The sequence below is a fragment of the Microcaecilia unicolor genome, chromosome 11, assembly GCF_901765095.1.
Source record: "Microcaecilia unicolor chromosome 11, aMicUni1.1, whole genome shotgun sequence".
Lineage (NCBI taxonomy): Eukaryota > Metazoa > Chordata > Amphibia > Gymnophiona > Siphonopidae > Microcaecilia > Microcaecilia unicolor.
Window position 1 is genome coordinate 125,912,356 of NC_044041.1, and position 26,494 is coordinate 125,938,849.

The 26,494-nt window shown below is 46.5% G+C and overlaps 1 protein-coding gene across 1 annotated transcript in view; it reads left to right on the plus strand.

The window, feature by feature from the left end:
• POLA2 (DNA polymerase alpha 2, accessory subunit) overlaps positions 1-24,905 on the plus strand; it is a 164,551-nt gene extending 139,646 nt beyond the window's left edge. Inside the window, 3 exon segments of the mRNA XM_030219771.1 lie at positions 21,707-21,766; positions 21,978-22,104; positions 23,961-24,905. Coding sequence (XP_030075631.1) covers positions 21,707-21,766; positions 21,978-22,104; positions 23,961-24,110 — 337 coding nt within the window. The 3' untranslated portion in view covers positions 24,111-24,905.
• The last annotated feature ends 1,589 nt before the right edge of the window (positions 24,906-26,494 follow it).

Below are 26,494 nucleotides of genomic sequence, written 5' to 3' on the forward strand. Positions count from 1 at the left end.
GAAGCATCTGATAAGTACATATTTCACTTTTTAGACTTTTAAAAAATATTTAAAAAGATGACAGAGTAAGTCTGTCATAGAGTAGAAATCTTGATACTTCAGCAAAGCTTTTACCAAGGTAACATTTAGCACTACCACATATATTCCTCACTCTCCACAATTGATTCTTGTACCCTAAAAAGTCCCCGTGTTCTGTCTTGCAGTTCCTTTTGGATTTACTGTACTTTCTCTCGAGGACAAGCAGACTGCTTGTTCTCACGAGTGGTTGACGTCCACGGCAGCCCCCACCAACCGGAAGAAAACTTCGCGGGCGGTCCCGCACACAGGGCATGCCCACCACGCATGCGCGGCCGTCTTCCCGACTGTGCGCGACCATTCCCACTCAGTTTTTTTCCATTCCGCGCTGGAGAGAGACGTGTTCCCGTCTCTCTCTTAGTCAGCCCCGGAAACCGGTTTGTGGCCTAGCCGCGTTTTTTTCTTTATTCGGTACGCGTTCGCGTTTACTTTCCTTTCTAAAAAAAAAAAAGAGAAAAAGAGTTTTTCCTCGTTGTTCTTAGCCGCGAGGGCGCTTCTTGTGGCTGTGCAATCGTTTCTTCTTTTTAGGGTGTGTTTTTCACCACCACCATCGACGATTTTGACTTCGCCTACGCGATTTTTCCATCAATGTCCTCGAAGGTCCCGAGCGGATTCAAGAAGTGTGGTTGGTGCGGCCGGCAGATCTCACAGACCACTCATGCTTGGTGCCTCCAGTGCCTTGGCCCGGAGCATAATTCCAAGACGTGCACCTTGTGTCTCGGCTTAAGAAAGCGGACACAGGTGGCGAGGCAAGTTCTGCGGGACCGTCTTTTTGGAACTTGCGCCGGCCCTTTGACGTAGACCTCGACGGCATCGGTGTCGACGGCCGGGTCTTTGGTACCGGTACCGGTGTCGACGACGTCGGCACCGATTATGGCATCGACCCCAGGAGCACAGGTACCTTTGGCCCGCCGGTGACAGCGGTGGTGAGCGGTCACAGCGGGCAGTCTGCCCCGGCCACTCCCGCTGCTCAGGGCCATCGGGACCGAACCCTGTCGGATCCGATACCTCGAGGCCGGGGGGGGCTCCACCTTTTCCTTGTCTCTTCCACGGAGCGCCGATGACGGGCATCGCAAGAAAGCCAAGAAGCACCATCATCAGTCACCCACGGCGCACGGGACTGCCCAGCTCCGGGACATTGAGGGACGACTCGACGCCCAGGAAGCAGCAGTTCCGGGAGGAGCGTTTCCCTCAGTCGAAGAGGTGTCGCTGCGTGGGTCCGCGGGTATCTCGGTACCGTCTCCTGGACCCGAACAGCTTCCGGCACCGGGCACCCACACCGGCCCCCCTGCCTTTCCCGACAGTGTGCCTTGACGAGTGCCTCCAGCCATCCTTCCCGGGATCCTGGAAGGGCTGATGCGCCAGGCTCTGCCGGCACCGGGGGTGCTTGCGCCCCCGGCGCCGTTGATAGAGGCACCGGTGGGCTCTGGCCCGATGTTGAGGCCTCCGACGCCGCTTGCGGCACCGGGTGTCGACCGCCACTCAGGTGGAGTCCCCATCGACGTTGATGGAGGGAGCTTCGTCCCACCGCTCGACGCCATCATCGAGGACGTGGTTCCTCGCAGTCGAGACAGGCCCGGTTGAGGTCTGAGCTGAGAGAGCTCATGTCCGACACCGAGGAGGAGGCCTCGTGGGGGGAGGAGGAGGACCCCAGATATTTCTCCTCAGAGGAGTCTGTGGGCCTTCCCTCCGACCCCACTCCTTCACCGGAGAGGAAGCTCTCGCCTCCTGAGAGCCTCTCCTTTGCCTCTTTTGTCAGGGATATGTCTATCAGCATTCCCTTCCCCGTGGTTACTGTGGATGAGCCGAGGGCGGAGATGCTTGAAGTCCTCGACTATCCATCACCACCTAGAGAGTCTTCCACGGTGCCGTTGCACAATGTCCTTAAGGAGACACTGCTTCGGAACTGGTTGAAGCCACTATCTAATCCCACCGTCCCCAAGAAAGTGGAGTCCCAATACAGGATCCACTCAGACCAGAGTTGATGCGGCCTCATGACTCGGCGGTCGTGGACTCTGCTCTCAAGAGAGCATGGAGTTCGAGGGATACTGCCTCGGCGCCCCCTGGGCGGGAGTCTCGCACTCTGGACTCGTTTGGGAGGAAGGCCTACCAATCTTCCATGCTCGTGACCCGCATCCAATCATACCAGCTCTACACGAGCATTCACATGCAGAATAATGTGCGGCAACTGGCGGACCTGGTTGACAAGCTCCCTCCGGAGCAGTCCAGGCCTTTTCAGGAGGTGGTCAGGCAGCTGAAGGCGTGCAGAAAGTTCCTGTCCAGGGCTATCTATGACACCTGTGATGTGGCATCTCGAGCTGCGGCCCAAGGTATAGTGATGCGCAGGACTCTCCTGGCTGCGTGCCTCTGACCTGGACAACCCGCACACAGCAGCGGCTGGCCGATGTCCCCTGCCGGGGGGATAACATTTTCGGCGAGAAGGGTCGAGCAGTTGGTGGATCAATTACACCAGCGGGAAACCGCTCTTGACAAGCTGTCCCACCGGGCGCCTTCAGCATCCACCTCTGCAGGTGGACGTTTTTCCCGGGCCCGGCAGGCTGCTCCCTACGCCTACAGCAAGCGTAGGTACTCCCAGCCGGCCCAAAGGACTCCTCAGGCACAGGGACAGTCCCAGCGCGCTAGTTCCCGTCAACAGCATGCACCTAAGCAGCCCTCTGCGCCTCCACAGCAAAAGTAGGGGGGCGGGCTTTTGACTGGATCCATGGGAACATAGCTGCCATCAAAGTAGCCGTGCCGGACGACCTGCCGGTCGGGGGGAGGTTGAAAGTTTTTCACCAAAGGTGGCCTCTGATAACCTCCGACCAGTGGGTTCTCCAAATAGTGCGGTGCGGATACACCCTGAATTTGGTCTCCACTCCACCAAATTGCCCACCGGGAGACCAATCCTTCAGCTCCCTTCACAAGCAGGTACTTGCAGAGGAACTCTCCGCCCTTCTCAGTGCCAATGCAGTCAAGCAAGCCCGTACCACCCGGGCAGGAAGGGCTGGGATTCTATTCCAGGTACTTCCTTGTGGAAAAGAAAACAGGGGGATACGCCCCATCCTAGACCTGAGAGGCCTGAACAAATATCTGGTCCGAGAAAAGTTCAGGATGCTTTTCTTGGGCACCCTTCTACCCATGATTCAGAAAGACGATTGGCTATGTTCCCTGGATTTAAAGGACGCTTACACTCACATCCCGATACTGCCAGCTCACAGACAGTATCTCCGATTCCGTCACTTTCAGTATTGTGTGCTGCCCTTTGGGCTCGCCTCTGCACCACGGGTGTTCACGAAGTGTCTCGTGGTGGTTGCGGCATATCTACGCAAGCTGGGAGTGCACGTGTTCCCGTATCTCGACGATTGGCTGGTCAAGAGCACCTCAGAGGCAGGAGCTCTTCGGTCCATGCAGTGCACTATTCACCTTCTGGAGCTGCTGGGGTTTGTGATAAATTACCCGAAGTCCCATCTCCAGCCAGTCCAATCTCTGGAATTCATAGGAGCTCTGCTGAATTCTCAGACGGCTCAGGCCTTCCTTCCCGAGGCGAGGGCGCAGAATCTCCTGTCCCTCGCTTCCCAGACCAGAGCGTCTCAGCAGATCACAGCTCGGCAGATGTTGAGACTCCTGGGCCATATGGCCTCTACGGTCCATGTGACTCCCATGGCTCGTCTTCACATGAGTTCCGCTCAATGGACCCTAGCTTCCCAGTGGTGCCAAGCCACCAGGAATCTAGAAGATGTCATCCACCTGTCCATCAGTTGCTGCAATTCGCTGCACCGGTGGACAGTTTGGACCAATTTGACCCTGGGACGTCCATTCCAAATTCCGCAGCCTACGAAGGTGCTGACGACGGATGCATCTCGCCTGGGGTGGGGAGCTCATGTCGATGGGCTCCACACCCAGGGGGTGTGGTCCCTCCAGGAACAAGATCTTCAGATCAACCTCCTGGAGCTCCGAGCGGTCTGGAACGCACTGAAGGCCTTCAGGGATCGGCTGTCCTACCAAATCATCCAAATTCGGACAGACATTCAGGTTGCAATGTATTACATCAACAAGCAGGGGGCACCGGATCTCACCCCCTGTGTCAGGAAGCCGTCAGGATGTGGCGTTGGCTTGCCAGTTTGGCATGCTTCTCCAAGCCACATACCTGGCAGGCGTAAACAACAGTCTGGCCGACAGGCTGAGCAGAGTCATGCAACCGCACGAGTGGTCCGCTCCATTCCAGAGTGGTACGCAAGATCTTCCGAGAGTGGGGCACCCCCTCGGTGGACCTTTTCGCCTCTCAGACCAACCACAAGCTGCCTCTGTTCTGTTCCAGACTACAGGCACATGGCAGACTGGCGTTGGATGCCTTTCTCCTCCATTGGGGGAACGGCCTCCTGTATGCTTATCTTCCCATACCTTTGGTGGGGAAGACCTTGCTGAAGCTCAAGCAAGACCACGGCACCATGATTCTGATAGCGCCTTTTTGGCCCCGTCAGATCTGGTTCCCTCTACTTCTGGAGTTGTCCTCCGAAGAACCGTGGAGATTGGAGTGTTTCCAACTCTCATATCGCAGAACGACGGAGCGCTTCTGCACCCCAACCTTCAGTCTCTGGCTCTCACGGCCTGGATGTTGAGGGCGTAGATTTTGCTTCGTTGGGTCTGTCTGAGGGTGTCTCCCGCGTCTTGCTTGCCTCCAGGAAAGATTCCACTAAGAAGAGTTACTTTTTTAAGTGGAGGAGGTTTGTCGTCTGGTGTGAGAGCAAGGCCCTAGAACCTCGTTCTTGTCCTGCACAGAACCTGCTTGAATACCTTCTGCACTTATCAGAGTCTGGTCTCAAGACCAACTCACTAAGGAATCACCTTAGTGCGATTAGTGCTTACCATTATCGTGTAGCGGGTAAAGCCATCTCTGGAGAGCCTTTAGTCGTTCGCTTCATGAGAGGCTTGCTTTTGTCAAGGCCCCCAGTCAAGCCTCCTGCAGTGTCATGGGATCTCAACGTCGTCCTCACCCAGCTGATGAAGCCTCCTTTTGAGCCACTGAATTCTTGCCATCTGAAGTATTTGACCTGGAAGGTCATTTTCTTGGTGGCAGTTACTTCAGCTCGTAGAGTCAGTGAGCTGCAGGCCCTGGTAGCTCATGCTCCTTATACCAAATTTCATCATAACAGAGTAGTACTCCGCACTCACCCTAAGTTCCTGCCAAAGGTGGTGTCGGAGTTCCACCTTAACCAGTCAATCGTCTTGCCAACATTCTTTCCCAGACCGCATACCCGCCCTGCTGAACGTCAGTTGCACACATTCGACTGCAAGCGAGCGTTGGCCTTCTATCTGGAGCGGACACAGCCCCATAGACAGTCCGCCCCAATTGTTTATTTCTTTCGACCTTAATAGGAAGGGGGTCGCTGTCGGGAAATGCACCATCTCCAATTGGCTAGCAGATTGCATTTCCTTCACTTACGCCCAGGCTGGGCTGGCTCTTGAGGGTCATGTCACGGCTCATAGTGTTAGAGCCATGGCAGCGTCAGTGGCCCACTTGAAGTCAGCCACTATTGAAGAGATTTGCAAGGCTGCGACGTGGTCTTCGGTCCACACATTCACATCACATTACTGCCTCCAGCAGGATACCCGACACGACATTCGGTTCGGGCAGTCGGTGCTGCAGAATCTGTTTGGGGTTTGAATCCAACTCCACCCTCCAGGACCCGATTTATTCTGTTCAGGCTGCACTCTCAGTTAGTTGTTCTTCGTAGGTCAATTTCTGTTATGCCCTCGCCGTTGCGAGGTTCAATTGACCTGGGTTTTGTTTTGAGTGAGCCTGAGAGCTAGGGATACCCCAGTCGTGAGAACAAGCAGCCTGCTTGTCCTCGGAGAAAGCAACTGATACATACCTGTAGCAGGTGTTCGCCGAGGACAGCAGGCTGATTGTTCTCACCTACCCTCCCTCCTCCCCTTTGGAGTTGCGTTTTACTCATTCCTTTGCTTGTCATTCAACTGAGCGGGAACGGTTGCGCAGAGGCGGGAAGACGGCCTCGCATGCGCGGTGGGCGTGCCCTGCGTGCGGGACCGCCCGCAAAGTTTTCTTCCGGTTAGTGGGGGCTGCCGTGGACTTCAACCCAGTCGTGAGAACAATCAGCCTGCTGTCCTCGGAGAACACCTGCTAGAGGTATGTATCATTCGCTTTACTGTCATTAGTGTGGCATTGTTGATTCCTTGTGGACAAGTTGGATGAACAGTCCCATGTGTGGGTGGACATCAGATGGCACCATATAGAGACAGTGTTATAGCACTGGCTGGAAAAGCCTCAAAGGCTTTTGTGCATGTCCAGGGGGCTTTGCAAAGCCAGCTATGAACAAGATCGCCATTTTTTCTGTGAACCTAACTGGATGTGTTCAGCTTGCAACTTTTTAAACCTCTTCAGTCAGAGAGCACTCTCCAAGTTTTTCTGTCTTCCCTTCTTAGCCTCCTCTTGAAGGAATAGAAGGAAAATGTACCTGCTTCTAAAATTCTTTTAATTTGGAAGAAGCAGGGCTAAAATTTGTGTCACAGAAACATTGTGTTTCACACCCAAGGTAGCATATACATTCAAAGTGTAAAAAAAAAAAAAAAAAGGAAGAAATCTGTTCGGGACGTCCCTTAGTCTCCTGGCTCCAAAGAATTTGCCAAACTATACTGGAGCCCATCTCTTGTCTTTTCCAAATGCAAGCTCCAGCCTCAGGATTTTTCCTTACAGTTCACTTTCTGAAATCTTCCCTGCAAACGAAAACCATGGAAAATATGACACAATAGCTGCTAGATCTGAGTATAGGCTCTGCACCTGCAGTTCAGTCACCATGATTGCAAGAGGTGCTTAAGGGATGATGTCCAGAGCAACTGACCTTTCAGGAAGCCTGAGCAAGACCGCAAGCCTCCATAGGAGGCATCCAGCCAATGAACTGCAGGGTATACTCTATTGATGCCTATGCAGGCTATTGATGCCTATGCAGGAGTACCTCCCCTTGGGTTGGCATCTGTCCACTAAGATCAGCATGGTCGCCTCACCTCAATGTTGGCCACGAGGAAGCATACTGATTTTGTTCCTTTGACCTGTAGCTTCAAAGCTTTGGCTACTAGCATCCAGTTATTCTATCCTTATTTGGGCTCAGGTCTAACTCTGCATATAATTTTTGCATTGACACCCTCCTGGTACATGCTTAGATTGCTTTTCAACCATCTTCTTCAGACATGTTCCTGTTGCAGATCTTGGTGCTGTTTGCAAAAAGCAGATATTTTATAATCTTGCTGCAGTATCCAAAGCTAACTTAAGGGGTGACCCAGTGAAGCACTGGCTTGGGTTATCCAAATTTAAGTGCATCAAATCCTTCCTCACTGACTTTGTCCTCCACAGCAGTGGAAGCTTGGTGCTTTTTGTTGCTGCTGCTCTGCACATCTTTGTTCAGCTCTGCTGGCCACCACAGGAGGATTTTAAATGCAAGAGCAGATGTCTTAACTTCTACAGTGCCGGCAGAGCTGGATGCAAATGTACAGAGTAACGGGAATATAATTCTTCAGGGAGGTGAAAGGTGAGGGGGCTGTGAGTTGCATGCATAAATGGCAGCATCACCCATGCCCTGCCTAAGTGAATGTCCCCCTTGCATTTGTATGTTATGCTGCTTAAAGTGCACCCTTACAGAATAGCGCTTAGTTGCATTGCTGCCACTTTCATCTGTAAGGGGTATAGCCCACTGCCAAGATTTAAAGTGTGTATCATAGAGCTTACCACAGGCCAAAGTTATCAATATTAATTCCATGGTCAGAGGCATTCACTGCTATTCATCAGCCAAGAATGAAGACTCTGATCCTGAACCTGGAATAGAGTATGCTGATTATGTAGTGGCTCAGTACCATGTTGCCCAGACAGAGAAAAGGAGAATTCTACCCTATATCAAGATACCTGAGGCTGATGTAATCCAGTGCCCTGGCCAATATTTATCCTGGGAGTTATTAGACTTTGGTGGCCAAGTAAATGTTCCTTGCACGTCTCTCATGCCTCTGCACCCCTCATGTAGGCCGCTTAATGGTTGGAGAAGTGGCCTAATGGTTAGGGTGGTGGACTTTGGTCCTGAGGAACTGAGTTCGATTCCCAACTTCAGGCACAGGCAGCTCCTTGTGACTCTGGGCAAGTCACTTAACCCTCCATTGCCCCATGTAAGCCGTATTGAGCCTGCCATGAGTGGGAAAGCGCGAGCGCGGGGTACAAATGTAACAAAAAAAAAAAACTTAGTAGTTGACCTGCTCATGAATGAGTCCACTCTACCAGCAAACCCCTTTGGGAGAGAGAGAGGAAAGGGAGCGTCTGTGTTCTGTCAGACTCTGGATCTGGTAGATCCCTGGTGCTTACAAAACCATGACACAACGGTTTATACACATCTATCTAGAGCACATGGCTCCTTTTCCGGCATTGACTAGGTCTTGTTATTGACGCCTTGCTTTGCCAGGGTGTTGGATTCAGGAATTGGGGCCATAGCAGTCTCTGACCATGCACCAGTTCTCACTTTGGATGCAGTCCCCTATTTCCAACAAGTCGGCTTATGTTGCTTCCCCTCCTACTTGGCTAATGATTTAGAGTGTGACCTTTTTGGAGGCCCAGTGGCAGGATTATTGCACTAATAATGAACAACATAAGGATACTCCGATTTTTGCTCTGGGATTCTGCCAAAGGAGTCCTTCAGGGATTTATTTTCCTATGTTAGTGCTGGTAATAATAAACACACTTCTAGTATTAGTATCTTGGAGGAAGCCCTTTGTAAGGTACACAGGGATTATGCCAGAGGTCCTCAAGGCAGCTAATAAGGAACATTTACTTGGCCACCCAGGCAGCCCTTTCATAGTAGATGGACGGCAGACAAAGACCTGTATGTTCCATCCAGTCTGCCCAACAAAATAAACTCATTACAAAAGATATGATGTGGTACTTCATATGTATACTGATCTTGTTTTGCCCTTACCATTTTCAGGGCATAGACCGTAGAAGTCTGTCCAGCACAGTCCTTGTTCTAAAACTTACTACTACTAATCATTTCTGTAGCGGTACTAGATAATGCAACGCTGTACACATTATATACAGTTACTTTCTCTGTTCCTAGAGGGCTCACAATCTAAGTTTTTGTACCTGGGGCAGTGAAAGGGTTAAGTGACTTGCCCAAGGTCACAAGGAGCTGCAGTGGAGTCGAGCCCAGGTTGCGGGATCAAAGCCCGCTGCACTAACCATTGAGCTACTCCTCCACTCAAGAATATTTGTTGTCATCTAAGCTCCTTCTCTGTACCTTTTTCCAGTTCCACTATATTTTTTATGCAATGACCAGCATTCACACAATATTCAAGGTGTGGTCGCACCATGGAGCAATACAGAGACAATTTAATATTCTTTGTTTGATTCTCCATTCCTTTCATACTAATTCCTAACATTCTATTTGCTTTTTTTGGTCATGATGACAGCAGAATATTTCAATGTGTTGTCTATCATGAAACTTAAATTCTTTTCTTCAGTGGTGACTCCTAATGTGGAACCCCCCCCCCCCCCCACCACCAAAAAAAAAAATTATTGTTACATAATGCTAGATTCCAATGTGCATCACTTTGTACTTCTCTGTATTAAAGTTTCATTTGCCATTTGGATACCCAGTCTCCCAAGGTTCTCCTGCATTTTCTGGCAGTCCGCATGCAGCTTGACAATTTTGAATAGTTTTGTGTCATCTGAAAATTTGATCACCTCACTTATCAATTCCATTTCCAGATCATTTATAAATGTTATAAGCATCTATCCCAGTACAGATCTTTGCAACAGTCCACTATTCACTTTCCTCCATTAAGATAGCTGGCCATTTAAACTGGCCCTTGTTTTTGTCTTTTGACAAGTTCTCAATCTGCAACAGAAGATTGCCTCCTATCCCATGGCTTTTTAATTTTCTCAGGAGTCTGTCTGAAAATCTAGATACACTACATCAACTGGGTCACCTTTATCCACATGTTGATTCAATTCTTTCAAAAAATGTAGCAAATTGGTTAGGCAAGAATTCCATTGGTTGAATCCACGTTGACTCTGTCCCATTAATCTCTTTGTGTTTAGTAATTTTATTTTTTATAATAATTTGCCATTTTGCCAGGCACTAACTTCAGGCTTACCGGTCTGTAGGTTTCCAGATTACCCCTGGAAACTTTTTTAAAATTGGCACTCACAAGAGATTAGACTCGTAATTCTGACTCTGCACTGACTTAATGTTTCAGCAAAGACCTCTGCAGCGTCCTCAGAGGCACCTGAGCCCATAGCGCAGCTTAATCGTGGCTGCCATGGACTCCAAGACATGCATGTAATCCAACGCTCAAGGTGCGCATCTCCCAAGAGGGCCCTCATCCTGGCCCCGAATCTTGAACACTTCTGCATGCTCAGAAACCCTTTCCTCTGAGTATTAAAGTGGACTCAAGGTAATTGCAGACACTCTAATGGCTCCAAGTTGCTCTTCTCAGAGTTCATCACCCAGCTGTAAGAACTAAACCACACAAGAAGTGGAACATCTACACTTTGTTTCTGACCGTATTCTAATGAGCCCAGTTGTCCAGATGTGGCTTGTACGCATCAAGATGCTGCCCTTGGCGTAAGGCTGCTATGATAATCACCACTTTGAAAAGACCGGGCTTGGGACTGGAAGTGACATCCTCCCCCCCCCCCCCCCCCACCAATGAGGTCTAAAGATGTGAGAAATTCCTCTGTTGCACCACCACAGTTAATGAATGCAATGTTCCATACAGAAATAGGGAACATGCATCACCAAGTTGATACCCTTTAGATCTGGAATCGGGCGAAAGAAGCTGCCTCTTTGGAACAACAAATAGAGTATCAGCTTTGCCTACTTCGCTTTGGGCATGGAAACTACTGTCCCCAGATGCAACTACTTCTCCACAATGCCCTCTTGGCCGGAGCTTGACAGTGAGAAACTATAAAGGAATGTGCAAGAGCAGGAAACCTGTAGTGCATAACTCTGCCTCACCACATCTAGCCTTCCAGCTATTTCTCATCTTCTGTTTACATGCTGTATTGCCTCATACCTGCTCCTCTTGTCTATCCTGTTGAAAAGTAATTTTATGAGTTCCTTGGGTTTTTTAACACCATTATCTTTGAGTGATGTGGCGACCCACACCTTGATTAGTTTAAACAGTTAGTAAGGTGTGATCTGAATTTCTCAGGAACCAGTTTCCTCTCACAGGGCAGCCTATATCTTTTATTGGTCTGTGTATGGGTACAACTTCCAAATATACCTAAAACCCTCTTTGTGCTATTTTTTGGGTCATATTGAAGTTCATAATACAACATAGCCCTCCTGCTTGTCTTTAAAAGAAGCAGAAAATTCTATGATCTCTGCCTGGTGCCTTTTCTTCTACCGTCTCCCACTTCGCCCCTGCTGAACTACACTGACCCAGTTTTTAGCCAAGTCATTTAGTGCCCAGAAGAGCTGTGGCATCTACTTCTAAGTCCCCTTTTTCCCCGTAGACAGCATTTTTTTTTTTTTTTTTTTTTTAGTTTTTTTATTTATAGTTTTTCCATAACCATATAACATCAACATTAAACAGTTTACTTTTCACAAATTAAATAACTTTTGGAATGATTGCTTTTTACAATTCCATATCTCTTCAGCTATTACATCATTATGCTAATCTCCATCTCCCCCCTCCCTCCCCCCTCTCTCCCCCCCCCCCCCCCCCCCCCCCCGCTTCCTTATTAGCAGTCTCTATGTCCTTGTATGTTCACTGATGATGCCGACCAAGTGAGATATGATTCCCATATCTTTTGGTGTTGGGCCATCGTCCTTATTCATCGCTGTGAGCTTGGACATCAATTGTATGTATTTCAGTTTTTCCTGTACCACTAAAATGTCAGGTAGGCTAGGTTTTTTCCATGATGCCGCCAGCGCTAATTTACCTGCCACAACACTTGTGTGCAAACTGATGCACATGTAGTTGGATTGCCGGCGGTTTGAAGTGAAGTAGGCAACATTCTGCCTTCAGCTGGTAGTGTGCGGCAGTCACTAAATTTAAATAGTCCACCAATTGTCTTCCAGTATCCTCTGTGGTGTACACATGACCACCATATATGATACATATCACCCTCACATCACATTCCCGCCAGCATTGGGAGGAGCCCGACCCAAACATCTTGACCAAGCGACTTGGGGTGTGGTACCAACCATATAGGATCTTATGCCCATTCTCTACCATAGCGCTAGAGATTGATACTCTAAGTAGGGATTGAGCGCCCTTTTCCATTGTGCTGATCATACATGGTCCCTATGCCATCTCCCATTTGTGTGTATATTGTTCTACTGGGTTTTCTCGGGCCAAGAGGGCTTTATATATTCTAGATATACCTCCCTTGTTCCCCCCACTGTCATTCCTTTTTCTAGTGTGTCTCCGGTCAACTCAAGTTCTTCTCTCGCTTACATTAATAAAGTCCTGTACCTGGTGGTAATGAAAGGCCTGTATGGGGGAAAGCCCATGTTCCTGGCATAACTGCGAATAAGAGGGGATCTCGCCCTCTTCACACATTTGTCCTAATGCATACAATCCCATATCCTCCCAGTCCTTATACACATTGTTTAAGTTCCTGGGCCAAATTGGGGGGCATATCTGAGATATGTATGTTGAAGTATTTACGTTCGGGGGAAAAATTGTTCTCTAACCTTATACCAGATTTTTAATGGGCCCCTGCAAAAGAGGGGGACTTTCTCTAATCAGGCCTCGTAAAGTGTGTTTTGGTAGCCATGGTATGGCCCTAAGTGGGTATGGCTCCAGCCAACTTTGTTCTATGTCTGTCCAGATTTTCCCCTGAGTTCTGGGACAACTTGCTAAGATTCGTAAGTGGGCTGCAATGTGGTACTCTTGGAATGATGGAACCCCCATGCCCCCCCCGCTCTCGGAATTGATACATCACTTCCCGCCTTACCCGGGGTGGTCTTTTTTTCCAGATAAAGGAGAATATTCTGCCTTGTAAGCCCCGGAAGAAGGTATCTGGTATTTCGATTGGAAGGGCCGTGAATAAGTACAGCAATTTTGGGAGTATTATCATCTTTATTGCATTGATTCTGCCCACCAAGATATTGTCAGTCCCTCCCATCGTTCTAGTTCCCGGAAGAGTTCCCGCACCTTACCCGGAAAGTTATATTCAAATATTTCTTCCATCTGGCGTGGTACATTGACCCCAAGATATCTGACATACTTAGTAGCCCATCTATATGGAAATTGTTTTCTCAATATATCTAGAGAGGTTTTAGGTAGATTTATATCAAGCGCCTCAGAGTTTTCGAAATTAATCTTGAAGCCTGATAGTGCTCCAATGTTTGTATTTCATCCTCCAGAGCTGGAAAGCAGCCAGGGGATCCTTCAATAGAAGCAGGATGTCATCTGCAAAGAGTAGTATCTTTGTTTCAACACCCCCTCCCATGAGGCCTCTTATTCCCTGGTGTGCTCGTATCCTGATTGCCAATGGTTCCATTACTAGAGTGAACAGCAGGGGCGATAATGCGCACCCCTGTCTGGTGCCTCTATATAGGGGAAAAGGACTGGTCAATGTACCATTAACCCTCACAGCCGCACTGGGAGCCTTATATATTAGATGTAGCCATTCCGCAAAGCGCCCTCCCACACCAGCCTCTTCTAGTACTGCAAAGAGAAACGGCCAGCTGACCCGGTCAAAGGCCTTCTCCGCGTCTAAGGATAATATACATAAAGGTGATTGGAGTGTTCGGGCCCCCTGGATGACCTGCAGGGTCCTTCTAATATTATCAAATGTCTGTCGTTCGTGAACAAAACCTGCCTGGTCTTCATGTATAAGTTGTGGGAGATATCCCTGAAGCCTAGTGGCCATAATTTTGGAAAATATTTTATAATCTACTCCTAACAATGAGATGGGTCTGTAGGAGCTGCACAGCTGGGGGTCTTTGCCTTGTTTATGAAGAACCGTAATCGTAGCCAAGTTCCACGTCGGTGGAGGCCTGTGGTTTCATCCAGTGAGTTAAACACCCGCATCAATAGGGGGGCCAAGTGTTTTCCAAACGTTTTATAAAATTTGTTTGTGAACCCGTCTGGCCCCGGAGCTTTATGCATAGATAACCCCTTGATCGTTTGTTCTACCTCTTCTTGTGTTATAGGTTTCCCTAGTGTTTGATTTGCCGTGTCTGGGAGCCGTGGGAGGTCCACACTCGCTAGAATAGGCCCTGATTTCTTCTATTTCGCTGCTCCCCTCGGTGCTATATAAGTGCTGATAGTATCTGCTAAAGCTGTTTCTAGAAATTCTGATTCAGTATGTATCGTTCCCCCTGCATCTCTAAGGCCACTTATCATGTTTCTGCTAGTGTGTTGTGCTAGTTTATGAGCCAATAGTCTACTAGGTTTGTTCCCAAATTCAAAATATAGTTGACGCACCCGTTGTAATTTTCTGCCACATCTGCTAGCTCTAGGTCCTGTATTTGTGTGCGAATGCTATGTGCCTGTCCCCTGAGTTTCAGTGGGTTCTGATCTTTCCCCTCTTGGAGCAACTGCTCAGTCTGAGTAAGTTGTTGGCGCAATTAATTTCTTTAGCAACATCTCTCCCTCCATCTCTTTGATCGCAAGGCTATCAAGTGTCCTCTCATTACCGCTTTAAATCCCTCCCAGAGCACTATTGGGGAGACCTCCCCGTTATCATTAAACTGGATATATTCCTGAATTTTCATTTCTATCTGGGATATGTTAGATGGGTCCGCCAACAGGGCGTCATCAAGGCGCCACTGTCGTTTATTTTTATTAGGGTCTGGCCCCTTGATTGTAAGTATCACCGGGGAGTGATCCGACCAGGTGTGAGGAAGTATGGATTGCTCTCCCACTGATCCCAACAAGGAGGCATCCCCCAGCCATATGTCTATTCTAGAAGAGGACTGATGTACCATGGAGTAGTATGTGTATGCTCGTTGAGAGGGGGTTATCTTTTCGCCAGTAGTCTATAAGCTGCCAACGTGTTATGAACTCATGAAGTTTTCGCCTATCTTGTTTGGCATAGCTCGCCTTACAGGTTGTGTTGTCTAGCAAAAGGTGTAGAGTAAGATTAAAGTCTCCTCCCACCAACAAGGATCCCTCAACGTGCCTAGTTAGGACTTGGTCCACTTTTTGAAGAAAGTCCCCCTGGTTTGTGTTGGGGCAGTATACATTCACCAGTGTATAAGTTCTCCCCCCTAGTGTAAGTACTATCATCAGATATCTCCCTTCTTATCTTTTATGACCTTTTTTATCTCCCAAGGCTTACCACTACGAAATGCCACCAGTACCCCTTTGCTTTTTGTATTGTCTATACTTGAGGCAAAATGGATGATAGGGTATTTCTTGTTGGTACACAAGTATTCGTATCTAGGTTTTAAGTGGGTCTCTTGTACCAATCCTATGTCTACCCCAAGTCGCTTTAGCTCACGAAACAACAGTTGTCGTTTCTGGGTATATTTAGCCCCCTGACATTAAGCAGCATGCATTTAATATCCCCCATTACCACTTAACGTGTGATCTTCCGCCCCTCTACCTTGCTTTTATTTTGGCCAGCATCATGTGTCTTGTCTATTACTTGTACCATACAAAGTTTGCTTTTGTTTCCGTCTATCCCCCCCCCCCCCAACATTCCCCCTCCCCCCTCCCAACCTCTCCCCATACATTCTAGGCATCACTTTACAACCCTTGTATGTGCCTACTCAGAAGGAAGGAACAGCTGGCGCTTCCTCGGGGCCTCGCCGCAAAAACATATTTCAAAACTACCTCATGTCCAATCTGGAGTGGTGCTCCACACAATCAACTTCAACTTCAACAGCAACTTTAAAGTATTAGCATTCCCTGTGGCATGTCTTGTTTCTCATCAAGTGATCTGCGATGCAGAATGTTGGCGTTGTAGTCTTTTCGGGCCCTTCCCCACCCGCTGCCATTTCGGCGGGAGGGTTCGGGTGCTGGGTCTTTCTCCTGGGCTTGCCTCCCGTCTCTCCTCCAATTCAGCTGTTTCTGGGCAGATTGCTCTGGCTTCTGCGATTGACCGAATTTGGTGCATTTTTCCATCTTTGTAAAAAACCAGGGCAAAAGGGTGCCTCCACCTGTATTGAATTTTAAGTTCTCTGAGGTGTCTCGTAAAGGGTCTCAGATCTCCTCTCCGTCGTAGCGTCGCCGCTGCCAGATCTTGGTAAATTTCAATGGTGTAAGAGTCCCACTTGAAGTCCCGGGTTTGCCACGCCAGTTTCAATATTTGTTCTTTTAGTTTATAGCTAGTGAAGCAGGCTATGATATCTTTGGGTTTATTGCCTCTTATCGGTCCCAGCGCCCGGTGTGCTCTTTCCAGCTGCACTGTCTCATTTCCATCGCGGCCCCGTTCTTAGTAAACAATTCTTGTACAATTTGTTGAACTACTTGCTCGCTATCTTGATAGTGTGGTGTTTCGGCCAAGCTTCGAAACCTCAGATTGCTACGGCGGCCTCGATTCTCCAGATCCTCTATTTTGTCAAATAGCAGTTGTTGATTGCCCCGCATTTCAGCGATGTTCTGATCTAGCGAACCCAGGGCCTCGTTGTGGGCCTCTACTTGCGTCTCTGTTTCCTCCAGCCGTACTCCCAGCTCCCTGATCTCGCTTCGTAGATCAGTGCCCAACTTTGCCACCTCTGTGCGCAGTGCTTTGAGGTCCGCGCTAATGTTTTGCAGCCATATTTGCAGGCCTGGTTGCTCCTCCTCTATTGGGTCTATTACTGATGTTGTTCCACCGGCAGCTCCTGTATTTTAAGCTTCTCCGTGTTCGCCATGTCTTTCACTTTTTGTGCGTCCGCCATTTTGTTTTTTGGCGTTGTCGCGCTTCCCGCGAATGCGAACCGTTGAAAGATCAGCTGCTGTCCGACGATGATTCATACGCTATCGTGGCACCGTTACACAGGTTAGTGCTGCTGATGATTTTAGCTCTCCAGCGCTGTTTAAATTGCGATTGTAGTCGTTTTCGCCGCGGAGGCCACCGGAGCTATCAACTCAAGCGTCCATGCTGCTTGGTGACGTCACTTCCTCCCCGTAGACATGCAATTTTGAGTGATTTTATTCTGATAATATGAGTAAAGCCAGAGGCTGAGAACTTGCCTTCTTCTGCGGGTAAAACAATCCACACTGTTTTCACACCACATCTATCCTTACCTTTGCTGAAAAAGAAGTGAGAAGGGCAGATCCAGTAGGCACAGGGATTTCATTTTCAAAACCTCGTGTGTGGTTTCAGCACACATATTTCCCTACTACAAAATGCATTCAGGCCCAGATGCATCAACCAAACGTTAAAAATAAGAATCGTAAAAGTGCTTAACGATTTTTAAAAAACGAGGCATGCACTACAAAAACACTCCAGAAATGTTCGGATCGGTATTGCAAAGTAGGATGTATCACAGAATCGTTAAACCCGTTGTTAATCAGCGCCTAAAGCATGCGCAAAGCAGCCCAAGCGTTATGCTGGCTGCTCTGCGCATGCCACAAAGGCCCAGCTGTCAAAACAAAACAAAAAACCCACAAACACGTGTGTTTCGGGAGGGGGCAAAGGCACTCGTCATGAGCGTCCTGTATGGACGCCTTGCCCCCCCCCCCCCCCCCCGCATGAAAAATCTCCAATTTTAGCAGCACCGGGCCGGCCCTCCTCCCTTCCTGTATTCTCCCACACTAGCTCCGCCTCCTGCCATGCTCCGGTCCTGTGCCCCGCCTCCACCGCCCCCCCTTTGGTCGTGGCTGCCGCTCCCCCCGTCCAACGACCCACCCTTTGCCTTACCGGCCCGTGCAGCGCCTCTCATCTCTGCTGCACGGGCAAGAACAGCTGATCGGCGAGTCAGAAGGCTTCCTCAGATGTCCCTTCTTTCTTCCTGGGCCCGCCCTCCTCTGACGTAGGTAAACTACGTAGGGGGCGGGGCACAGGACCGGAGCATGGCAGGAGGCGGAGCTAGTGTTGGAGAATACAGGAAGGGAGGAGGGCCGGCCCGGGGCTGCTAAAATTGGAGATTTTTCGTGCGGGGGGGGGGGGGGAAGCGGGGAGCAGCGGGGGGGGGGGGGGGCAAGGCGTCCATACAGGACGCTCATGACGAGTGCCTTTGCCCTCTCCCGATCCTTTTTTTTTTTTTTTTTTGGTGCTGAGGGAGAGGGGAGCAGCGGCGACCTGGGGTGTCAATAAAGGACGTCCCTGACGCGTTTTTGCCCCCCCCCCCCAGTTATTTTTTTTATTGGATTTTGTTAACTTCTAGCAGACAGACAGCCCTAACGAGAGGTACAGACTCTCGTTAGATTTCACGGTGTTCTCCTGCGTTAAATGAATCGGAAACGGTTAGTGCATGTCATTTCAATGGGATTTGTAGAAGAATTGCTCATCTGCATTCAGTTTTCGTTAGCTGCTACTGTCGTCAGAAAATAGGCTTTAGTGCATGGAAAGGATAGGAAATTCTTCCTTGAGGGCTCATTTAACGATGAAAAACGTTTAGTGCATCTAGGCCTCAGTGTCTGCAGGTTCAGCACATTTAACAAAAACATGGGCTAAATCTTTTCCATTGCAGGCCCCACTTTTTGACATTCTATGCCCTGAACTTTGGCAGATTTGACAAACAATTTTTCAGAAAACAGTGAAGACACCCTTATGGAGCCACTTATACTCAAAATTATATACTATTTACTCTTATTCTTTTCAACCCAATGGATGCATGACACACACAGAGTCAACACAATATAAATATACACACACGCACACTTACATGTATATTAACGTGTGCACACATGAACACACATGCAAGCATTCCCACAAGCATGCACTGACACACAAACACATTGGACCTCAAGGTATGTCCTTTGAAGTCCTCAGCTGACATCCCTGTGCTTAACTAGGAGCTAGTTCACCTAGGTCAAGAGCTAGCCCATCTGACTAATCTAAGAGCAGCAGAGCACATCTTCCACCTGCAGGAGATAGAAAAATACTGAATTGTAGGAGCTGCGCACAGAACTAATAGAGCACAGCACAATTCTGTGTTTTCTATGTCCACCTGCTGGATGAGGTGGACATAATACCTGCAAATTCTGGACCATGCATACATGCACTACACATGCATACATATGAACGCCCACAAAGACATACAAAACAGAGAAAACACAATCTACATGTGTGTGCACACAGAGGTCAGAAAGAATTTGAGCCATGCTTTGCATGGTTTTCCCATGTATATTTGTATGTTGAAAGGCCTCATTTGTTTTCCGTTTTTTGTTGTTTTAGAATTTGTATATTGTTACTTTGTGTGTGTGTGTGTGTGTGTGTGATATATTTTATTTTATTTTGGGGCTATGCTGAGTAAGATGTGTTTTTTAGGATTAGTGGAATAAAAATACCCATCAGTGCAGCCAGCCCTGAATTTTCAATGAAACATTTTACAGGTTTCCCTTTTATCTCCCCTTCTATCCAAATGTGCTATCCCCCCCCCCCCCCCCCTCACTTGAATGGCTTTGTTAAGGGATCTTTAACAGTCCCTAAGTTTTTGTATACAGTGGGTGTTCTTTGTTACCACTTCACATGTCCTTGTCTGTTTTTTAGTGCCATTGAGGCAATTTTATATGGATATCACTTGTATGGTGGGAGGGATATGTCTGTGTCACGGGTCTTATTCTACAGATTTCACTGTAACCCAGCTATTCATGGTTCTTCCAATCCTTTGAGGGAGCAAAGAATTCTTTTAAATTTAAAAACAACCTGTTATTCTTGTATCCTTGATATAATTATCAAGGATACAAGAATAACAGGAAAAAAAAGGATTTCAGTACAACAAACAGCACCATAACATGGCATACAAAGTAATAAAATAGAGCCATACCTGAGAAAACAAACTAGGTGCAAACATCCAGCAAGTTGAGTTTACACCTTGGCTCACATTTCTGTGTAAATATTCACAGAGAGCAACCTCTAACTTTACTATTTTTAAACATTAACCCCCCCCCCACCCCCACTTCAAAGAAAACAGTGGGAACAGGTAGGGGAGCAGAGGATGATTGTTATGGAAGGTGTATGTGTTAGCCAGTTCTTCCTTACCCTAAGTTAATTCCTGCACTGCAGAGAGCTGCAGAAAAGAGTATGAGCTCTGAAATCTGGATGGTTTGCCTGAGTACTTGAGTCTCAGTTACTCCACTGTGTCAAATATTCTGTTTCATTGTGAGCCACCTGTATTTTAAGAATCCCTAACCCATTATTTTATGTATTAGGATTTATTTACTGCCTTTTGAAGGAATTCACTCAAGGTGGTGTACAGTAAAAATAAACAAACATGAGCAATATACAATTACAGCAGTAAAAATATTCAAATAACAATACAAAGTATGGCATAGTATACTACTTACAGTATCATTAGATTATCATTTAATTTTGAAAGATTTGAGAGAGGTCTGAACCCTGTCCTTGGAAGACTATAAACAGAGATAAAGTTGAATGGACACTTGGCCCTCAGTCAACCAAAGCAAAGCAGAGATAGTCCAGAGGAAGAAGGAGTCTCAAGTTCAGCTTCAAATAAATTTATTAGAAAATGACCCGACTTGGCCAAGTTTTGGCACAACAGCCTTTGTCAGGGAGCACAAATCTTCATTATCACATAAAAAGCACAATTATGCGTACATCCAGCACTGAAGCAACGGCAAGCATACACCGACGCTGACAGCATAGCGTATACTCACCATTGCTTTAGTGCTGGATGTACGCATAATTGTGCTTTTTATGTGATAAGATTTGTGCTCCCTGACAAAGGTTGGTGTGTTGAAACTTGGCCAAGTCGGGTCATTTTCTATAAATTTATTTGAAGCTGAACTTGAGACTCCTCCTTCTTTTGGTCTATCTCTGCTTTGGTTGATTGTGGTGTTTTGTTGTGCTTCTGTTTTTGTTACTCTTGGCCCTCAAACCATCCTTTTAAAAAGGATGGCCTTATGGACAAGTGGGCAAACCCATTTTTCACACCTGAAGTGGTTAGACCAGTTGTCCATTTGGCCAGAGGGGGATAGCTTGTTCAATAAGGTACAAAAATCTGCTAAATTCATTGGTTTTTTAGCTTAGTCCACTTGTCAGTGGATAAATGTTGATATCTTTATGCATTAGGTCAAAAAGCAGCAAATCGGCAAAATTGAGGGTTTAGCATACTTGTCGGTAAGACTTTCCACCTAATGATCTACTTTTGTATACAAATGCAGTTAAGATGCCTACACACACACAGTCCAGCTTGGAAAACAAGGACAATTTTTTCTAGATATGACACCCAGATATCCTGGAACATAATGGCTACTTCCATGTCAGAAAGAAATGGCTCCCTACATTAACTTTATGGATGGTTACTGAGTTGTTGTTTTTTTACTTTGTAAAAAATTTTTATTAATGCAACAGAAATTACAAAGTCGTGTAGAACAATTCTCCTTCAGAATTCAAAAATAAGGAAAAAACAGTAACATTCAAGCTTTAACAGTCATTTTCCCCCTGGTTACTGAGTTTTGTGGTCTTAAGCCACAGGCACATTTGGTGCATCAGCCAAAGAAACTTATGGAGGACAGAATACTTTATTAATTTCTTTCTCTCTGATTTTGTTCTGTCTTTCAGCTTTTCAGGTGCTTCTGACAGATTTAGTAGAATCCTCAAGCATGTTCTGACACAGAGAAGGTAAGTGACTGTCTGGAATATCCATTTATTGCTAATTGCATTTCTCTTGCAGAACTGAATGGCAAAACTAGAATGAGGTCTAATCTATGATTAGATATGAGATTCTGCACTTGTCCCTTGAGTCCTCCAGCCTATAGGTGGCAGGGTCTCTTCAGACCCCTGGTGCCCTAACAGTGAAGCTGAGTTAATCACTATCTCTGTTTCTCTCTAGTTATTACCCTCTGTACCCACCAGCTGAAGAGATGAACATTGATTATGAGAATTTCTATCAGTACGCACAGATGCCAGTCACGCCTGATATATTTGTTGTCCCATCGGAGCTCCGATATTTCATTAAGGTATTCTATGTACCTGCCATTTCTTTTAATTGTAATTCATCACTATCATTCTTTTGGTTGCAACCTAGCTGGTTTTGGTTAAGGGAGGCTGTTAATGGACAGGATCTATAAATTGTGAAGGTAATTGCTCGTATTCTTTCAGCCACTGCCCTCCGCAGAAGTAGGTCCACATTCCCTTCCTCCTCCTTATCCCCTCAAATCGCCCCTCTCTCTTTCTTCCTGTTGCTGCTAATGCTTAATTCCCCAGTGGAGACCTTTCTCCTATGAAGCAGGGAATGGCCTATGACAACTCTAGTGGCGGCAGTAGTGGCATGTGAAGTGTCAGGGGACAGTCTGTGTTCAGGCCTTACCACCCATCTGGAAACCACAAGAAGTATGGAGTGGACCTGGAAAAAGAATATGCACTGACTGTCCTAAGGGACTACCACAGATCCAAATATACCTGTGGATCCTTTCCAACGTGTTGCTGTTGTCGCCGCCTTAGTTGAATGCTTGGAAAATTTTTATAAAACATTAGTAAGGTCTTGGACCTGTGTTTGATGAAGCAAAGGCTTCATCAAAAGTTCTTGAGGTGAAAGGAAGTGTTTGGAGGAAAGAAAATCCATGGATCGGATTTAAATTTCCAATCTTGGCAACTCTGTTGGGAGAAGGGGTGTCCCACAGTCGTGTGACCCTACTGCCATTTTTTAAGCTTGCATTTCATCCTTCTCTCTTCACCTCTGTCCCAAAATAAAATTTGTATGTAGTGTCATGTTCACACCAGATTTTTAGGACTTTGCAGGGGGCCCAAGGGGATTTGACAGGACTATTTTTTATCTGTACAAATCCCCAAACACACGTGTTCTGGAAAGGCTCCATTAATTCTACTTGGACTTGTTTTAATTGTGCTTTTAGTGTGGCAGTTTCTTCCTATAAGAATATGTAAGGACATAAGAGTTGCCAAAGGCCCATCTAGCCCAGTATACTGTTTCTATCTGCAGCCAATCCAGGTCACAAGTACCTGGCAGAAATCCCCCAAAGTAGCAGGATTCCATTCTATCAACCCCCAGGGATAAGTAGGCTTTCCTCAGGTCTAGGCTAATAAGTTTATTGACTTTGTCCAAATCCTTTTTAAAACCCTGCTCATTTTAAAACCCTGCTATGCTAATTGCTTTTACCACATCCTCTGGCAACAAGTTCTAGAGCTTAACTATGCATTCTGGGAAATAATACTCTTTGTTTTAAAAGTATTACTATGTAACTTCATGGCATATAACCTGTTTTTTGTTTTGTTTTTTATTTTGTTGGGTTTTTTTACTTTAAGCTCAATCACGATCAGTACTGGGCTGTGGTAGTTTGAGCTTTTATTTACAATTAACTAGGTTTTTCCCTTATGTTGTTATAATCCAGATAACTGAACCATTGAAATGACAGCTATTAGTCCAAGGACATGTATCACACCTTTGTTCCAGACCCAATATATATACACCCTAAATTTGGCCAGAGCATGTCACTTTTGAGAGGTGGCTGAGACTCCCTCTCCAGGGAGTAGAATCCATATTGTTCACATGATACCGAGCCAAGCCATCATGTGTTTCTAATGGAAGCCATGTTAGAGTGGAGTGAATTTTAAACCAATTTGTTTTATCCATCCATCTATGAAGACTGAAATTTAGACATGACTGGGACCTCCACATCAAGCTGTGAAAACATTAAGAGTGGGACCGGATTTTTAATCTGCTGGTCTGCCCTGCTCAGTTATGGATAGAGAGTTTTTTAGCAATGGCTTATTGGGCTTTTACAGTTAAACCAGTGTTGGGGAGCTCAAAGTAACTTAAGGACTCGCCTGTCTGAACCATACTTTTGTTCCCATTCAGGACGTCCTTGGCTGTGTCTGCATCAACCCTGGACGGCTCACCAAAGGCCAAGTTGGTGGGACTTATGGACGCCTCCTCATCAAACGTGAAGCACTTAGCATGGAGGAACGAAAAAGCCCTTGCATTTCTGCTCAGGTTGTCAGAATCTGAGAAACCCCTTTCTGCTGTAGAAGAATAAGAGCATTCTTTTAACACTTTCCATGATGCTTGGATTTTGGGTAGTTCCCAAGGGGCAGCTGATAGACTTCTCGCTGCTTGATTTATTAAAAAAAAATAGTTCTAACTTGACTTCTGGCGAAAATGTTTTGGTGGAATTTTTTTCCTTTTTTCATTCAAAATTTCAGATTAAGAGAACACAACGTTTTACCTGTGAGCTGGATCTAAAGAGCCTGCTGGAGGAATAGTGTGCTGTGGTTTTCCATGGACTGCCTTTTGCTTTCTGACAGCTTCATTGGGAAAGACTATTTGCAGTACTGCCTATGATGAAAAAAACAAAGTGTCTTTCTCTAAATTCTGACCAGGATCCCTCTGCTGTGTACATATGAATCGGCATTGGACACTGAGCTCCTACATTTAGTATAGGAGAGGCTAATGCCAAAGGTCCTCAAAATATGATTGGTTTCATTTTGCTTTCCAGCATGGTGCTCAGTGTGTCAGTGGCACTATCTTTACCATGTACTAAGGAACACATCCCAAGCGTTTTATTCTCTTGTTCCCTTGCAGTAACTAAGTGAAAAGAGGGAGAAAGAGCTGCATTTATGTTCAGGTGATTTACAGTTTCATCTTTGCTGAACAGTTTATAATTGGAAAGGGGAGTTTTGAGGATTTGAAAACTGATCAGCCACTCTCATACACCTCCATGGAAGTTGTACTTTCACTCTAGGAGGCCAATATCTTTACACGATTATGAATAAATCAGTTTCCCAATACCAGTGTAATTCCAGTCATTTAATCATTGTCTCAGTGCTCAGACAAGATGTTTGTTTGTTTGGGGTTTTTTTTGGGGGGGGGGGGGAGGGAGTTAGTTGCACCCATAGAAATTCTCAATTTGCAATCAGCAGACCCTTATTGAACCACCAAAGATTTTTCAGAAGGAGCCTTCCCTTCAGCTCAGAGCATCACTGCTATGGAAAACATGACTACCTTCTAGAGCAGCAGTGCCATTTGGTCCCCTTTTTGAGGCACCACAGGGGTCTGTCCTTTATAGCCTGGAGTGCCTAGCTTCCCTTCCCTCTGAGTAGCAGCACCTGCTGTCCATATAATGGCTGATTGTAGATTATATGCACTGTTCCTGGGTTTGGCCACTTCTACTGCATGGATAAAAGGAAGGGCAGACACAAAGCTATATGTGATGTGTCACAGGAATGGCAATCTGAATTACAAATGTGGGAAAGTGTTTGCTCATAATCAGAAATTTAAGGGCAGCTTTACTACATCCTACCCTAAAGGATCTTTATTTTCTCGTTTCAGTGTTTGGAATATTTATTTATTGCACTCCTAATAACCAAATACTCTATGCAATACACTAAGAATAAAAAGTAGTAAATCAAATAATAAACATATGAAAACAAACATTGTAAGTATAATACAAAGCAAATATAAAACATAACTCACATTAAAACGTAACAAACCTCCTACTCATCCTATCTGCCTTCACAGATGTTTAAAGCAACTCAGGTAGCCATTAACTCCATAAGCTTCCCGAAAAAGAAATGTCTTCAGATTATATAGAAATGTCAAATACATTTCCGATAGCTTGATACCTAAAGGCATATGGTTTGTAGTCCTCGACCTTGAAACATCCAGCTTAACATCATGCATAGTAGTGTTGACCGTCAAACAACACTGAGCGCAGTGTGGGGCTCTGCTCAGGGTGTATCTGTGCAAATTGTTTTGCAGATAACACATTCTATCGAACTGAAGGGCTTTATGAACTAAACAGAAATGCTTTGAAATGTATTCTTTATTCTAGTGCACAGTCTCTAGTGAATGATTATGTTTATGAATGCAGCATCCTGTCATCTGTGCTTCAGAATTTTGAGCCAAAAACAAGAAGTGGGAACTGGATCAGGCTCTTCAAAACAGACCACGGACTCACAATGTGGAATTAAAGATCTACTATAATAAAACTCACCCTCAACGTTCTGAAGTCACTCAGTCACTCACTGAAGGGTTCATGGATTCATGGTGGTGAAGCCACAACACTGACCATGTCTCTCTGCCCTGCCCTCGCATGACGGACCAATCAGAAAAAACACCCTCAACATTCTGAAATACAAAGGACCATCACAACACCGTTCCCAGGCAACACTAGGCAACGTAAGACGGACCAATCAGAGGAAACTACGTGACAATAAGGGAGGAGCATTCCCCAGCAGAATGGCTCATTATCTGTGCAGCACGGAGAGCACAGAACCACCGCTGGAACGAGAGAAGAACATTTCTGCTGTGGGTATGTGCAAAAATAGACCGGGGGAGGGGGGGGGAGAAATTTTTAAATGCCTAATGCCAGTACTGAAGAGTGCCACAGGGCC